Source organism: Atta cephalotes, assembly GCF_000143395.1.
Source record: "Atta cephalotes unplaced genomic scaffold scaffold00064, whole genome shotgun sequence".
In the NCBI taxonomy this organism is placed as follows: domain Eukaryota; kingdom Metazoa; phylum Arthropoda; class Insecta; order Hymenoptera; family Formicidae; genus Atta; species Atta cephalotes.
The window spans coordinates 913,549-931,450 of record NW_012130128.1 but is presented as its reverse complement, the minus strand read 5'-3'; the positions used below and the strand labels follow the sequence as shown (position 1 = coordinate 931,450).

The 17,902-nt window shown below is 28.3% G+C and overlaps 1 protein-coding gene across 1 annotated transcript in view; it reads right to left on the bottom strand.

The window, feature by feature from the left end:
• LOC105623786 (SPARC-related modular calcium-binding protein 2) overlaps nucleotides 1–17,902 on the bottom strand; it is a 24,512-nt gene that overhangs the window by 4,816 nt on the left and 1,794 nt on the right. The window contains exons 4-6 of the mRNA XM_012205163.1: nucleotides 4,776–4,862; nucleotides 309–536; nucleotides 45–271 (exon numbers count right to left, since the gene is read on the bottom strand). Coding sequence (XP_012060553.1) covers nucleotides 45–271; nucleotides 309–536; nucleotides 4,776–4,862 — 542 coding nt within the window. The remainder of the gene's footprint in view (nucleotides 1–44; nucleotides 272–308; nucleotides 537–4,775; nucleotides 4,863–17,902) is intronic.

Below are 17,902 nucleotides of genomic sequence, written 5' to 3'. Positions count from 1 at the left end.
AAAATACGATTGTCTTTTGTTGAATACTTATATTATAAAAATACCTTATTTTTATTCTTATCAAGCATTACAAAATGCCAAGTTGCTATTCTTTCCTCCTTAGAAGCCTGCCATTTAACGGTAGTTTCATTAGAATCGATGTTGGAAGCTTCCATTTTTTCTTGCATGAGAGTCATCAGATCTCGAAGGAATAATTGTTTTTTTAACTCTGGACATCCTATAAACATTAAAGAATTATTATTTGATTTGAAATTTATAATAATACACATATGTGAGTATAATTCAAGAAAAAATACTTTTATTTTAATTACCTTTCATAGGTCTGCTGGGAGTCGGAACTGGATTACAATTCGGTGTACGATCCTTCGAGGATGTCCCTGGTATTGGCTTACCTGTATCTTGATATACACACCAACAGTAACCCGAATAGCATTGCACTCGATGATATCTTCCATCGGACATGCATTGTGGAACGTACAAATTTTCTCGCTTTTGATCTTCCAACACTGATCTTCTATCCGATATGCAATCATTTGCTATAAAAGAAAAAAAAAATTAATAAAAGATCCATTTTATACATAGAAATTTGCAAAAAAAATGCGCTGTATATGGCTTATCTGACAATAATAAGAAAATTAATATAGGATAATCTAAAGAGAAAAATATGTAAACAGGAAAAGGAGTTGGTGCATTTTAGGCGATTTGAGAAGCACGCAGGGATTATTGTTACCTTTTTTTCTTACTCAATTTTACTTGCTGAATTCGAAAATCGTTAAAATTGTTAAAATTGTCCTGATATTTGGGAAATATTTTTTTTACATTTTGAACAGAAGAAAGGAGCAGTTAATTTTATCACTTTTTTGAATCATAAGCGAATTTTTCTTTGTTTTTATCTTATTTTTTTATTTAATAGGGGCGCCCCTCTCAGATGTATATTTTGTATACATGTGCGAAAGAGAGAACGCATTACACAAAATAGAATGTGACGAGTAGGACTCATATATGTAATACAATATACAGAGTGTCTCAATACCACCAATTACTAACATATTCTGCGTGAAACTCTAAGACGAAAAGCTCTATATCAAAAAGCGATCTGATCAGTAGAATTTAAATGGTGAGATATTGAAGTTGACGAATAGGCGCGCGCGATTTACGGTCAGGGTCTATACAACCGAAATTAATCCGAGGCATTTCAGAGACTTGCAAAGCGTTTCTCATTACTTTTTTGCATTATTTTAACTAAGTAATTAAAAATTGTTTAAAAATGTATCAATTTGTTTTATTCGAAAATTGTTTAAAACATCCGCGAATTATTTAAAAACAATAAAAATTATTTATAAAACAAAATATTATTTGAATATTAAAATAGTTTAACAAATTTCAAAAAATATGTAAGTAATTTTTTTATGTTTGTTAAATAATATTAACGTTTTATAAATAATTTTTACTATTTTTAAATAATTTGATGTTTTAAATAATTTTAAAACTTTTAAAACAAAAGTAAAACAATTATTTTAAATAATTTTTAACTAATTAGTTAAATAAATGCAAAGAATAATGAAAAAAACGCTTTAACACGATCTAAATGTCTCGGTTGTGTTCCACGCGCGCTTATTCGTCAACTTCAATAGGCCTGTTCTTTTTAACTGAATTTCTTGTATGCTAAAAAGAACCATCTTTTTTCTTTTTTTCTCTTACAAAATGAATGTCAATAAATTGGGTATCTTATGATATGTTTCATTGAACACCGCACTAAATCTGTACTATTATTGCACTAATGCACTTTTCATTTAAATCTAACACGGCACTAGTGCTGCATCAGTTTTCTCAAAAAAATGCTATTAGTCTATATGTGTGAACTGTGAGTACAATGAAAAAAAGGCGTCGTAATCGCATGATTTAGACAGTCAATCAAACGTTAATGGTTCATCTCTGTTTTCTAGAGTTATTATACTTACGACTAAACTTTTACGTAGTTCCCAGACAGCATACAACGTCTATTGGATGTCCAATCTGGTTTTTATTTAATCCGAACGTTCATGGACTTAATACGAATATTTTAAAAACGTACGTTACGCAACGCAAAATATGTTCACATTTGGACATTTTAAAAATGTTCATCTCCTGCAAAAAATTTTCTAAATCTGTTCGCGACGTGTTTTTCGTTGACTTGATAAAAATTTTTTTAAGATTGCACGAGAAGTTTCACTTTTGTACGTTGTAGTACTTTGTAGTATGTACGAACGTCTTCTGAATGTCCCATGGACGTCTTTAGAACATCTGTCGTGTTGAAAATTTTGAACGACACAAAAGTATCTATACTGTTTAGATACATTGGTACTTGTTTAGATACATTATGATACATAACTTGTACCGTATCAATACGGCGTACTATTATCGATAGGAGAGAGACTGTGAAGATTTCTAGTTGAAGACGAGATATATATGATAACTGGTACTATGAAAATACAGTGTATTTCCTAATCTGAAAATACTCGTTATAATATTAAGATTAAATATTAAACAGTAATTGATTGGATGTTCAATTGAACTGCACAAATTTCTATTAGGTCCATATTGAACAGATGTATCATAATTATACATCCATGATTATATAGGTATTCATGGATCATCGAAGTGCAGCGGTTTCCATACGATTTCAGAAGTCAAAAGATAGTGGATGGCAATATGCAACCGGATGGATAAGACCGTTTCAAAGCACTATGAAATTAGTTCCCGAATTCAGGGAAAAATGTTTTTTTTTATCATAATTTTATGATATGTATTCTGAAATAAAATATTAATCAATAATAATACTCATATAAGAATCATTTTGTTTTAATTGTGATCTAAAATTTGTTTAATAATTAATTTATTAATTTAGTTAATTAATTTAGTCTAGTCCATTGCGATCTAAAATGGAAAATTTTTAAGAAATCCAAAATGGTAACACTGGATGTTTTTAAAACATTTTTTAAATATCCAATGGATCTAATCTGGATGTTTTTAATATGTTTCCAAAACGTCCAATATGTACGTTTTAAATATATTTTTAAAACGTTACTGTGCTGTCTGGATTTATTGTGCGGAGCCCCTAATAGCGAATTCGGCAGACTGCACTAGTGCGCACTCAGTGTGAACTTTTTCAGTGCCACGCATTCGGCTTGTGCGCACTGTATTAGTGCGTTAAGAGATGTGCAACTTTTCACGCAAAGTAATATCTGTATAAAAAATTGTACGTCCTTGGCAGGGGAGGGGGAAGTAGGTTGAAAGTCGCCTGGAAAGTCGAAACCCATGCAACAATACAATTACGTCTATCTAGCTGTTCCCCTCCCCCCAACTTAACCAAATCTTAATGAATAAATTATATAATAATGCGCTATTCATACGCTTTCAAAATATGCAAAAAATTTTTGCGCTCATTTCGTTTAACTAAAAAAAAAAACATTTTTTTGTGAGGCTGAATAGGCTGTTATTCAACCCTCCCCCTTCCCCCCATGTTAATAACAACTGATTTGGAAAATCAAATAATTTCCATTTTTGCGTTGCATCCCTTAAGGCATTTACTTCTTGGAGCAAACAATCATATTCGTCTCTAAATCGTTTATAATTTGAAAATTATACTATCTAACTATGCACAATATATGCATATCTTAGATTTATTTACGCTACTATTTCTAAGCAATTTCGATTTTTGCGCGCTACAACCCTTAAGAGACTTCTTTCTTGGAGCAAACAATAATAATCGTATCTAAGTCATTAAAAATTGTGAAAACATATACTTTACTGTCCAAAATATATTTTTTATTTATGTCTTATGAATTCTAAACAATTGCTTTAAAAGTATTTGTTCATTTCTTAATAAACATGAAGTGTGTTCGAATGTATTTTCATTTATTTTTTTGAATATTAGATGTATTCATCGGGTTTCTTTCATCAAAACTTTCATCAAAATTTTTTTAAATGTCAGTATGAATTCATTATCAAATTGAGAAAGAAGAAAATACATACTACTTCTTTTCAATACTTTTAATATAATTCTACAGATTAGTGAATAGAGATACTATATACATCTAAAGATATTAAAACAATATCTTCTTGTAATATCATACTTTTAATTTATTGATTAATTGTCGGGTATTTTTAACAAAACTGCATGTGATACGACTCCTCCTTACAATTTTACCAACAAAGCAAGCCAAACGATATAAAGAGGCTATTAATATTATTAATTTTCGGAGTACCATACAGTAGAATTTTCTTCATCAGTTTTCGTAGACAATTAATATGTTTGCATCTTTTATAAATTTTTTAGTGTATGTTTAAAGGAAACATTGAAATTTTTTAAAAAGATCGCATTATAGATAAATGTCACCTTAAATCATCTTTTATATAACAATCAAAATCATCTTCTCTTTATTTAGTTGTCGAGATGTATACATTCATAAAAAAATGTCTGATTATAGTCATCAAATATTGAATGAAATAATTTTAACTAAATATATTGATAATATAACTAAATATAATTTTACCTTTACAAATATTTAATAAGTATTACCAATAAACGGTATTACCAACGGTATAAATACTTATTAAATATTTACAAAGGTAAAATTATGTTTAATTATATTATCTCAACATTCAGTTGAAAATTATTTCACTCAATATTTGGTGTAATTATAACTAATTAGACTCTTTTTCAGTGTATGTCCATATATTTTCCATAAAAAAAACTAAAACATATACTTGTTATAACGACAAATTATACTTACCATCGCTTTCCTCCTTAGTATCTGAATGATCATCATTAAACGGTAGAGATTGAATAGGACTTCCAATGGCTGGGCTGCCTTTCAAAACTAAGAAAATACATAAACTTGTTACAAGTTTACTCTTTCTACATATTTAATTATCAAGGATAGGAAAGCCACTATAGTGGCATTGAAATAGAGTTTCGAATTTGAGGCAAAGAATATATAATGAAATAATAAATTATAATAAAATCTTACTCAAGAAAAGATATACTAAGATTTTTTAATTAGAGCCCCCTCCCTCTAAATAGACTCCCACTATCTAAAGGTTATTGTGAAACGAGAAAATTAATTGATTTTTTTCTTTTATCTGCTTTTCTCCTTTCCTCCCACTACTCCTCTCCCCTCTCTCTCTCTCTCTTTCTTTCTCTTTCAAATTGTTAAAGAAAAAATACTCTTTATAGTTTTTTTAAATACTATACGGCACATTGAGGAAATTCGTCGTTTATTAAATGTTATATTATATTTGATACTAAATATAATTACTTTCAATATAAAATAAGTATCCAATTAATAACAATGGAGGTAAAAATATGCATAAATATACTGATCAAGGTGCGCATTAAATTATTGATATAAATATTATAAATTATATGTGATATAAATAGTATTAGTCTGTAATTCATTTAAAAAAAAGAAAAATCGTTCGATTAATTATAATCATAAAATTGTTTGATAAATTAGTTCTCCATTCTGTTTTACGATATTTCTTAATTTTTTTTTCTCTTCTTTTCCTTTTTCTTTTACTTTCTTTGGTTTTAATTCCGACATTTGAATTCTCGATGTAGGGGGATTCACCATAATAGGATAATTTTTATTCGCAATTTTTGTATATGTTGATTTATGTTGTCTCTGAGGAAAACTCAAAAGTGAGCCGAAATATGTAAGCGCGTTTTAGTGAATAAAGAAGTTTCACACTTCATAGATATATTATTTGCGCGATGTCTTCTGTGCTTGACCTCCTATTGCCCTCTTTTTCAGTTCTTTGAAAATCGTTATTAAAAATGACAAGAAGTTTTAATAAAGTTGAATTTTGAAAAGTTGCGTCATTCGAAATAGATTTTTTCGAAGAAAAAAGTGCAGTGCTTTCGATGCTTTCTTTTGCGAAGGATGCAAAAACTAGGACACATTTTGATCCGTATCCTTTGGGTCTCAAGGACCGATCGAATTACACTCTGCGAAATTCAGCGATAAAAAACAAACGTAAACGATAATAGATCATATCACTCATATCATTCAGCCAACCAGTATCTTACTTATACAAGAGGGTCCACTTAAATTGAACATCTTGAATATTTCGTTTATTTTTGATACGAAAGAATATTTCAAATGAAAATAAAACGGATCGAGGGAAATTCTAATTGTTTTTTTCTAGGTGTAGATATCAAAAAATTATCTCCATTTTGTTAAATAGCCGAGATTACATCGAGATTGTTTTTTTTTACATAATATGATTCTTTTAATAATTCTGCATATGAAAGACATATCAAAATAAAGATGTCAAAAAATCAATATAGTTCACGAAATATTTGATCTCGGCTGGCAAATGAAATATTAAGTATCTCGTATATCATTATTTTTTCACAAACCGTACTTCTATAAACAGAATATTAATGAAAGGAATTAAAATTCCATGACTAATCGCGGCGGCCATGTTGGAATCATGATGTCAGAAGCGAAGAATGACACGTTAATTTATGTTGCCATTTTTAAATAAAGACAATTTGGATGAAACAAAATAACGAGCTTTAAAACACTTGTAAAAATCGATGAAAATTGGCACATAAGTGAGCTTATATTTAGGCAGAAATACACGATCTGACAGCTCTTGAAACGAGTAAAATATACTTTTAATAAAATTCCAAGATAATTTTAGTTTTCATCGATAATTACGACTTTGATAAGTATGAGACAAGTCACATTGTCATAATTAAGCAAATAATAACAAAATGGCATGCAATATAAATTTCATCGTCAAGACGTCTCTTTTCCACGCCACAAGCTCAATCATTTATCGTTATAACATACATATGGCGCTGTAACACACATACAAGTAAGAGCTCACATACGTGTACTCGCCGAGAGACAACGAGTTCTTTCTCAACTAGTCGCTTGTTTCAAACGACCGAAAATGCCTTCTTGGCAATCTCGACCATTCGGCCAGTTCGGCAACCCACGGCAAGGGACGAAGATCATTGTCATTCTAAATGACATATAAGTTTTAATAAATTGTAGTAATAGTGTACTCCTTCCATTAATCCAGAATAGTATAAATCATGTTAATGTAAAACGCAACAATTTACGAGATATTTAATTGTTTACGATTTTTCATACGCGTTATATACATCCTTCATAAACTCGAATAGCAAGAATAGTTCAGTAGAAGTAGAATTTTACCGGAAAAAAATTATAAACTAGCATTTCTCTTCATGAAAATCTTCAAAAGCATCAAAAAAGAAATGCGTATGTTTGAGATTCGAGACTTGAAGAAAATATATTTGCGAAAAAAATCGAATAGTTGCAAAAAGCATTCGTTTTTCGCTTATAAAACGAAAGATATTGATTGTATAGAAAAAATTCTATATGAAAAATGTAAATATTCGAAATATAAAATGAAATGTGGAAACATTAAAATCGATCTATTAATTAAGTAGAAAAAAAATATAAAACACCAAAAACGTCCGTTTTTTTCATTCGCTCTCTGTTCATTGAGATTTAAACGCAAAGCGTCTTTGAAATTCTCGTAAAACATAGCCCTCGTAATGACGAACAAATTTAATTCTGAACGAGTCTGAAATGTTCATTAGTTTTGCAAAAAACCATTTATTTACTAAAAATCTGTCTGCGGAAAATTAATTTTTTCATCTTTGAATAGTCGCACAGCAATTTACAGGGGTAATTTTTCTTCTTCAAGAATTGCACTATCACGTACATTTAATAAAAAAAATGATTTTTTGCAGTTAAACTATTATAAAATAACTTTGAAAAATAAGTATCTTTTTTTAATATAAAAAAATGGAATAATTTTAATTTGTTAATATGCATCATATTAAATAGCCCTGTGAAGCATTCAACAGCTGATATTTTTCTACAAATTTAAAAAAAAGATTATTTCCGATTATTGTAGAGAGATGAAAATTTTTTTTTTAAAAATCATTGTGACTAATTTTTAAGATTAAGAATTCCATCTGGCACCAATTTGTCAAGGGAGAATTGAATTTGCTGTTAAAAAATTCTCGAATATTTTGCTACCGAAAAAGTTTGTTTAAAACCATTGGAAAGAATGGAAAGTTGAGGAACGCAAGGAACGCGGTGGCAGCGCGCCGGGCAGAGTGGAGAAGCTGCTCGGCAACTCGCACATATGTTAAAATTTGCTAAATTTACATTTTTTTCAATAATAAATTAACGTAGAATCATGATTTTTTTTAAATCTGGGACTCGACGATATATAAACAAATAGTTTCCAAATGTTTGAACCAAATGTTTCGCAAAGTAATTGTAATCATGAAATTTTTAGTTTTCCTTTTCTTAAATTTTTATTTTTACTTTTATTACTAAAAAAATCACTACTAAAAATCGTTTAAATGAGTTTCTTTATATTTAATATGCTGGACAATTAATGTATGGAATTATCAGTACAAAATTTTTCTTTTGTGAATTTAATTGCAGATGCAAATATGACATATGTAAACAAATAATTATTGTAATAAATAATTTACTAAATGTTAGCATAATTGTTGAAGATATAATACGAACTTTCGCAAATATAAAAGTAAATTAGTGTTACATGAAGTGTTACATGAAAAATATATTTTGCAACTATCTTTCTTCAACAGTTACGCTAACATTTGGCAAATTAATTATTAATTATTTGTTTTTTTATATGTGTCATATTTGCATCTGCAATTAAATTCGCAAAAAATTTTGTACTAATAATTCCGTACATTTATTATAATTGTCCAATTGGACACTTTTTATAGCATATTAAATAAAGAAACGTAGTTCATGTGACTTAAATTTATTAATGAAACATGCACTCCATACTCAAATGTGATTTTTTAGTAATAAACCGAAAAAATAAAAATTCAAGAAAAGAAGAACTAAAAATTTCATAGTTATAATTACTTTGCGAAATATTAGGTTAAGCTATTTATTTATATCTCGTCGAGCTACGCCAGATTAAAAAAATCATGTTTCTACGTCAATTTATTGCTGAGAAAATGTAAATTTAGCAAATTTTAACGTATGAAATCAGAAATGCGCGAGTTGCCGAACGGCTCGATCTTCTCCATTCCGCCCTCATATTCCTCAACTTTCCATTCTTTCCAATGGTTTTAAACAAACTTTTTCGGCAGCAAAAGATTCAAGAATTTTTTAATAACAAATTCAATTCTTCCTTGACAAATTGATGTCAGACGGAATTTTTAATCTTAAAAATTAGAGCCATAATAATTTTTTTTAAATTTCTGTTTTCTCGGTTTCCTAATAATCGGAGAGTATCCTTTTCGTTTTTAAAAAAATGTCAGCTGTCGAATGCTTCACACGGCTATATGATATTGTATATATTAACGGAATTATTTCATTTTTTTTATACGAAAAAAAGATACTCACTTTTCAAAGTCATTTTATAATACAATGTAGAAATAAATAATGGCTAAATACTTATAAACAAAACTTAAAAAAGGAGCATACAACCAATAGCCGGTTATTTGTTGCGATTATATATTTAAAATTAGCATTACAAATTGAAATTCACGTTTCGGTCGCTATTCGGCCTTCTTCAGCATATTCTACTACAATTTTAAGTCGTTAACTCCGTTATCTCCTATAATAACAAATATTGTATTAAATGATTTAGAAATTGATATTTTCATATCCATTCTGTTTTATTATTGTTTTATTATGTAGATGATATCATATTAGTCGCACCAGAAGAGCAAATTAATGCAATACTAGATAAATTTAATAACTATCATAATAGAATTAAATTCACAGTTGATTATGAAGTGATAGTGAAAGTATCAATTTTCTTGATGTTAAATTGTTAATTGAGAATGGAAGAATTATGTTTGATATATACAAAAAACCGATTAACTCAGAAAGATACTTGAACTTCCTTCCCAATCATCCAATAGATCATAAAAGAGTAGTTATAATGGGACAATTCGATCGGACATTACTTTTGTCACATCCATAATTCCATGAAAACATCTCTAATATGATAAAAACATTAATTGATAATAATTATCCCTTGAATTTTATTTTTGCCACGATAAACAGCAAAATCAAATTACTTTCATACAAATATAATATAGAGAGGAAAAAACATATCTGATAATAACAGTTTTAATAATTATAATTCAAAAAGCTTCTTTATTGTTCCTTATATTAATATAATATCTGAAAAATTTAAAAGTTTATCTCATAAATTTGATTTTAATATTGCATATAAACTCATGAACAAATTAGATAAATTCATTGAAACCGGAAAAGACGTGTTAAAAAAAGAAAATAATAGCAATGTAATATATAAAATAAATTATCAAAATTCTTCTTACATGGGGCAAACTAAAAGAAAACTTAAAATCCGAATCAAAAAACACAAAGCAGATATTAATAAATCATCTAATTTATTATCTGTTATATCTTGCATCAATTAAACAAAGATCATGTCTTAGATTGGAACAATATTTTAATCTTAGATTCAGAATCATCGTATTACAAAAGAAAAATTTCTGAGATGATACATATTAAAAAATAAAGATCATGATTGAATAAGCAAAGTGACACCGATCGATTACTGGAATTATACTTGCCTCTATTAAACGAATAACCTCCTACTTACAATTTCCATCCCACTCCTCTAATTTTCCCCTTCTTAATTTTTTTAGCCAATAATCCAGAAGGACAGAATATTAAGAAACCTAAAAATTCTGTTAACAAGTAACGTAATAGAAAGTTTTTTCAATCCTTAAAAACTCAAATTAAACTATAAAGAGTGGAAAATTGTCAGTGAATTATAACTCCTATTTTGAGTAAAGATATGTTAAATAATCGTTTGTACTATCTTTATAATCATTAAAAAAATCTTTATAACTTTATAATTATGTAAATTCTAATTAGAACTTGGACATTCTTTATGATAGGATTTGCAATTAATAAGACCAACATTGTAATAGTCACACAAAAATCAATTATTTCAAGAACTTTATACGGTTTCATAGACTCAACTTTTTATATTAACTGACTATCGCACATTATATATGGGATTGAAATTTAATCTGTTATAATTTTTAAATTTATTTAACTTCCGACTTAAAATTATACAGTAGAACATACCGAAGAAGACCGAATATCGGCCAAATCGTCTATGAATTTCAATTTGTAATGATTATTTTAAATAATAATAGTTTAACTGCAAAAAATCATTTTATTACTAAATGTACGTAATAGTATAATTTTTGAAGAAGAAAAACAGCCCTAAATTGCTGTGCGACTGCTCAAATATGTAAGTAAATAAGTTTTTCGCAGGCAGATTTTTAGTGAACAAATGGCTTTTTGCAAGAACTAATGAATATTTCAGGCTTATTCAGGGCTAGATTTGTTCATCATTACGAGGACTACGTTTTACGAGAATTTCAAAGATGTTTTGCGTTTAAATCTCAATGAATAGAGAGCGAATGAAAAAACGGCCATTTAAAATTTTTTTTCTACTTAATTAATAGATCGGTTTTAATGTTTCCACATCTCATTTTGTAAATATTTTGAATATCTACATTTTTCATATGGAACCTGTTTCTATACAATCAATATCTTTCGTTTTATAAGTGAAAAACGTGCTTTTTGCAATTATTTGATTTTTTTCACATATTTTTTTCACAAGTCTCAAATCTCAAACATATGCATTTTTTTTCTGATGCTTTTGAAGATTTTCGTGAAAAGAAATGCTGGTTTATAATTTTTTTCCAGTAACTTCTACTTCTACTGAACTATTCTTGTTACTCGAGTTTATGAAGCAGGTATATAACGCATGAAAAATCGTAAACAATTAAATATCTCGTAACTGTTATGTTTTAACATATATGATTTATATTATTCTGGATTAATGGGAGGGATATCTATCACTATAATTTATTAAAATTTATATGTATTTAGAATGCCCCTTGTCCCTTATTGCTGCTGGTGGGGTCACCGAGTGATGAGATTGACGAGAAATCATTTTCTGTCGCTTGAAACAAACGAGTAGTGTGAAAAGAAGCTCGCTGTCTCATTGCCGAAGGCGAGCACATATGGACTCGTACTTGAATATGTGTGTTACTGGTTTCGTCAGACCGCCGTCTGATTCTGTGTCGCTACCGTCAACACAGAATTCTTGGCTGAGTCAGGAGCCTTAATTGGCAAAGAAAACAGTTACTTATTTGAAAAATTATCCATTTTGCTTACATATTTTTTTTAAGCAACTTTATATGTATTTTCTTTACATCAATTAATTGATGATCAATTAATCTTATTATTCTGTTCATAAAAGTATTAAAACAATCAAGAACTCTTAAAAATTTAATAATTATATAAGACAGGCAAAGAAGAACCGATCCTTTAAAATATAAACGTATAAAAATTATTAATAGGAGTTAAATACGTACATGATAGGAAAACAGAAATATTATTACATGTTTTGGCTCTTATATTGAGCCATCTTCAGATATTATCCTCTTCACATCTTACATTAGTTTAGTATTATCGTCAAAGAGATAAAAAACATGATGTAATGTGTTTCAATTTATAGCGATCTTGAATGTTACATGGAAGACGTTAGTAGTCAGTTACTCACAAACGATTAGATGCTCGATTGTTACGATTGGAATGATGTTCTGATCAGAAAGACAAATTCGTTTACCAATAAATAGATAAAATAAATAATTTGATAAAATAAAATTTTTTCAAAAATTATCTTTTTTATATTCTGTAAAATGTATAAACAAACAACATCTCGATGAAACACTCACCATCATAATCGTAATTATTGTTTCGTATGATGAATACTTCGTCAAAATCATTAAAAATATATAGAATATAATGACAAATACGTGACGATAAATATACTTCATAGTCAGTGTGAAAACGAAATTAATTTTATACAAAGATTGAATCATCCAGAGATATTATTTGAACATTATGTTAACGGCACAACACGACAGGTCACTGAGGAACTAATAGATTAACAATACGATTTGATAAGAACAAAATCAAATTTTGTTTATAATAGATGTATATAATCATCTGTATTGAGCTTCATTAATGCTGAGCTTCATTGAGCTTCATTTATACTACAGTCCCAACAACTGAGAATGAATTAAAATGGATTGAAATTTTTTTCTATTCAAATGCAAATTTTAAATAGCGAATACATTTTTTTGGATTTAATTGGATTCAATTGGATTCAATTAGATTCAATTGGATTGAAAAACTGCATTTCCTATTCAAATTTTGAATTGAACAGTATTCACAATTATTTGTGTGCACAGAAAAAACTAATATTATTTTTAGAAAGGCATAGAGATATGCTCTATGCAATTCCTATAAATGAATAAAAATGTATTCAGAAAATTGAAAAGCATTCATTTTAACATTCGTGAATATTTCTGAAAATCTGAATCCATTTCAATTCATTTCAATCCATTCTCGTTTGCTGGAGTGATGGAACATTGCCGAAGATTTATGTCGTGCCAAAGATTCATAAACCGAATTGTCCTTTTAGAATCATTGTATCATCAATAAGTAGTCCGTTATATTCATTAGCTTCATATCTTCACATCATGTTCGAAAACTAATAATTACATTAAAAAATAGCTTTCAATTAGTTAAAAATCTAAAAGGAATAAGAATGGATAACAATTTCAAATTAATCTCACTAGATGTTGTATCTCTCTTTACCAATATTCCATTAGATGTGGCTATCAATTGTGCAAATGAAAATTGGAATTTCATCTTACAAAAAATGTGACCTACTTAAGAACAGAGTTCCTGACAGAGTTCGGTTCATTCTAGATTCAACATATTTTATATTCGATAATACTATTTATAAACAGAATTTCAGCATGCCCATGGAATCTCTATTGTTGCCCATCATTACAGATCTATTAATGCAAAAATTAGAGAAAATGTCATTGTTGTCAATTTCTTTTTATTATCGGTACATTGATGATCTATTTGCTGCTGTTCCTTTTTCTGAAATTAATTTGTTCTTTTTTAATTCTTTTCACTCATGACTACAATTCACATTAGAAGTAGGTTTAGATTCTTTAAACTTTCTTGATGTCACGATCAAAAATAAACATCTAATCTTTAATTGATATTAAAAATTGACATTCTCAGGATGATTTTTAAACTGTTTTTCGAATCATCCCATCTCCCAGAAAAAAGGGATAATTTTTAATTTGGTTGACAGAGCTTTTACTATTGTCTGACTCGAAATTTTATCAAAAAGATCTTACATCAATAATTAATATACTTATTGAGAATGATTATCCCAAAAGATTCATTTTTGATGCAATGATAGAATCAGAAACATACAGCGTGGAGGAGCAACGGTACATGATCGTAATAATAAAAATGAGGAATCAAATGTTACTACATCATAATGTTTACTGTATCATTTATTCCATCGATAACCGATAAATTCAATAAGTTTAATAGAGAAGACATCAAAGTCTTATATTATATTTTAATATAAATTGAGCAAATTTATCAAGGTACAAAAGAATTCTAAACCAGATCTTTCAAAGAACAATATGGTATACAAAATCATGTGCAACGATTATGATGCATCATATGTCGGAACAAACAGGTAGACAACTTAAAACCAGAATTGCAGAACATCGCAATCATATTCGTTGGAATACATCTACCCGTTCTGTAATCATCGATAGAATGCAGATGACACATAATTTTGATGAACTGAAATAACATACAGATATTAGATAAAGAACCGTGTTATAATAAAATGTTTAATTTCCGAAATGTTAAATATCAAAAAGCAGAAAAACAGTCTCAATTTTCAAATTGATGCGACACCGAAGGTCTTCACAAAGCGTATACATTTATTATAAACAAAATTTGATTTTGTTCTTATCGAATCGTTTTGTCAATCTATTAATTGTTTCTCAGATAGTGACAGTCTGTCGTGCCGTTAACATAACGTTCAAATAATATCTCTAGATGATTCGATCTTTGCATAAAATTAATTTCGTTCTCATATTGACTGTGAAATATATTTATCGTCTATCTGACTGACATATTTGTCATTATATTCTATATACTTTTACATAATGATTTTAACAAAGTATTCATTATACGAAACAATAACTGCGATCATAGTGAGTGTTTCATCGAGATGACGCTGTTTGCTTATACTTTTTACAGAATATAAAAAAGATAATTTTAGAAAAAATTTTATTTTATCAAATTATTTATCTATTTATTGGTGAACGAATTTATCTTTCTGATCAGAACATCATTCCGTAACAATCATCTAATCGTTTGTGAGTAATTGATGTCTTTAAGTAACATTCATCAAGATCGCTACATAAATTGGAACACATTACATCATGTTTTTTATCTCTTTGACGATAACTAATGTAAGATGTGAAGAGGATAATATCTGAAGATGGCTCAATATAAGAGCCGAAAAATGTAATAATATCTCTGTTTTTCATTGTGTATATGTATTTAATTCCTATTAATAATTTTTATACGTTACATTTTAAAGATCGACTCTTATTTGCCTTTTATCATTATATTCTTATTATTAAAAATATTAAGATGCGATTGTAAAAAAATTATTAGCTTTACGAGATATTTAGCATTTTAAGTCAATATATATATATATGTCAGAATGAAGTAGATGTATATCTCTTTCTTTAGAAATTTTTACTTTACTCATTTAAATGTTATAAACGGACTTTGCTGCGACTTGATTAGCTCATCGAGAAATAACACAGAGAAATTTATGCAGATTTACACGTTACATATTAGACAGTCATAAATAGCAAATAATCATGTCGTCATGACGCATGGGCGAGAATTTAGCTCGTACATACATGAGGTCAATTACTTCAATTCCTTAGCAGCCGGTCGCACGCATGCATTTGTGTAGGCAACTTCCGGCAGGATTCACGAATGTTAAGCTAGTCGACACAACACAGTACATACATATGGTCCTTGACCGGGCGGCGTGACATCCTGTTGCAGACAGCGGTATTATCGTTAATTTAAGTCGCGATTTAGATGCCAAAATGACGTTCCTCCTTCGTCTGATTACATTCATCAGAAAAATAATGAGTATTATCCTTTCTTTCTCTTTTGTTCAGTTCAACTAAATGCCATAAAATTTTTATCTATAAAATCTTTTTCCATGTGTTTCGTATACATATCAGTCTTAATATACATGATGTCTTCAAAATCAAACGTAATAGAACGGAATATAAGAGAGAATAACATCTCAATTGTTCGTAAATATGATTTTTCGATGTTTAATTCTCTATCACATTTTGAACCGCTCGAATATAATTGGAGAAAATGAGGAGGAGGAAGGCACGAAAACCAATTAGTAAAATCAAAATAGATTTAAATGTAAAAGTTTTAAAAAAACGAGTCAGCCTTTATAGTTAGAGGAATGTTAACTAAAAAATAATTTGTAAAGACAAAAATAATTTGTAGATTCTTCTCATTAACAAACTCGACTTTTGCCGGATTCAGACTACGCATTGAAAATTGAAATTGAAGATTGAAAATTGAAATTTGACCAATAAGGACAAAGAAATTTTAGCTCCTTATTTTGTTTCGATTGCTTAAATTTCAATCTTCAATCTCAATCTTCAATGCATAGTCTGATTCCGGCCTTACTAATGACTCTACTGAATAAGCTTCAGAATCTTAGACACATAAATATGTACATGTACTCATATATATTTTTAATGCACTTATATATCTTTGAGAAAATGTTCCGCACAATTATAAGTATAGTATCAGCTTTTTACACAATTTTTAATCTCGTTTGGAAACAAAATATTTGAAGCATGCTGCATATAAGCGAGAATTTACTTTTTTACGCATATAAGCGAGAATTTACTTTTTTTCAACCACTTTATTCCGTTCTCACTGCACTGAAATACTGAAAATCTAGTATATGTAACTACAAAAATTTTCAATATTCGCAGTAATTAAATAACAAAACGCAGACTATGTAAAAGTTATGGCATACAAAAAAACTTAAGCAATAAGAAGCGTAATCAACATTTTGTATTTACTACTTTACATTACTGCCATACATTATTGCCTATACGTCTCTATTTTGACTTGTCGATTCGCTTACTATTATACTTACGTTTTTTTTTTGTATGCCATAGCCTTTAGTCTATGTGTAGGGAAGTCAAAGAGTCGCTACGAATGAGAATTTGGTTTCTAATAAAAAATCTATGTAAGTGGCAATAAACGATATGAGGCAGCATGAATACAGAAACTAACAAGGGACATGACCCAAGTCGATTGTTTTCTCCTTGAATATGTTATTAAAGTATTAAAATCTAAGAGACATGGATGTATGTACGTTATATTAGCTTCAAGTTTCAATTTTAAAAAATAGTCAAAAGATTATAGCTAAAATTTTTCTCGATTTTCAAAAACTTTATTACATCAAAAAATACTTTAAACAAGATTCTTATTCAAGTTTGACTGTAAGACTATCAAAAATAAAAAAAAATGTTTAGCTGTATTTCTTGATTTGTTTTTTATATCTTTCGAAAAGACATCTTCCATGTTTCCATTTCTTTTGAAGTTGTGTAGACTTCATCACAAATGTACATATGAATTATTTTTATTTAAAGATTAAAAAATTCATCTTTCCCCAACATGTACTTTTATTTGAATAATTAATTTTAAGTTTTAGTAATTTTAAAAATTTTCGTTATACAAATATTTATTTATTTATTTATTTATTTAAATATTAAAATTGTAATATTTAACATTTACAAATACATATGTATGTATATACAATGTTTAAATAATAATATTGTATGTACATATATATT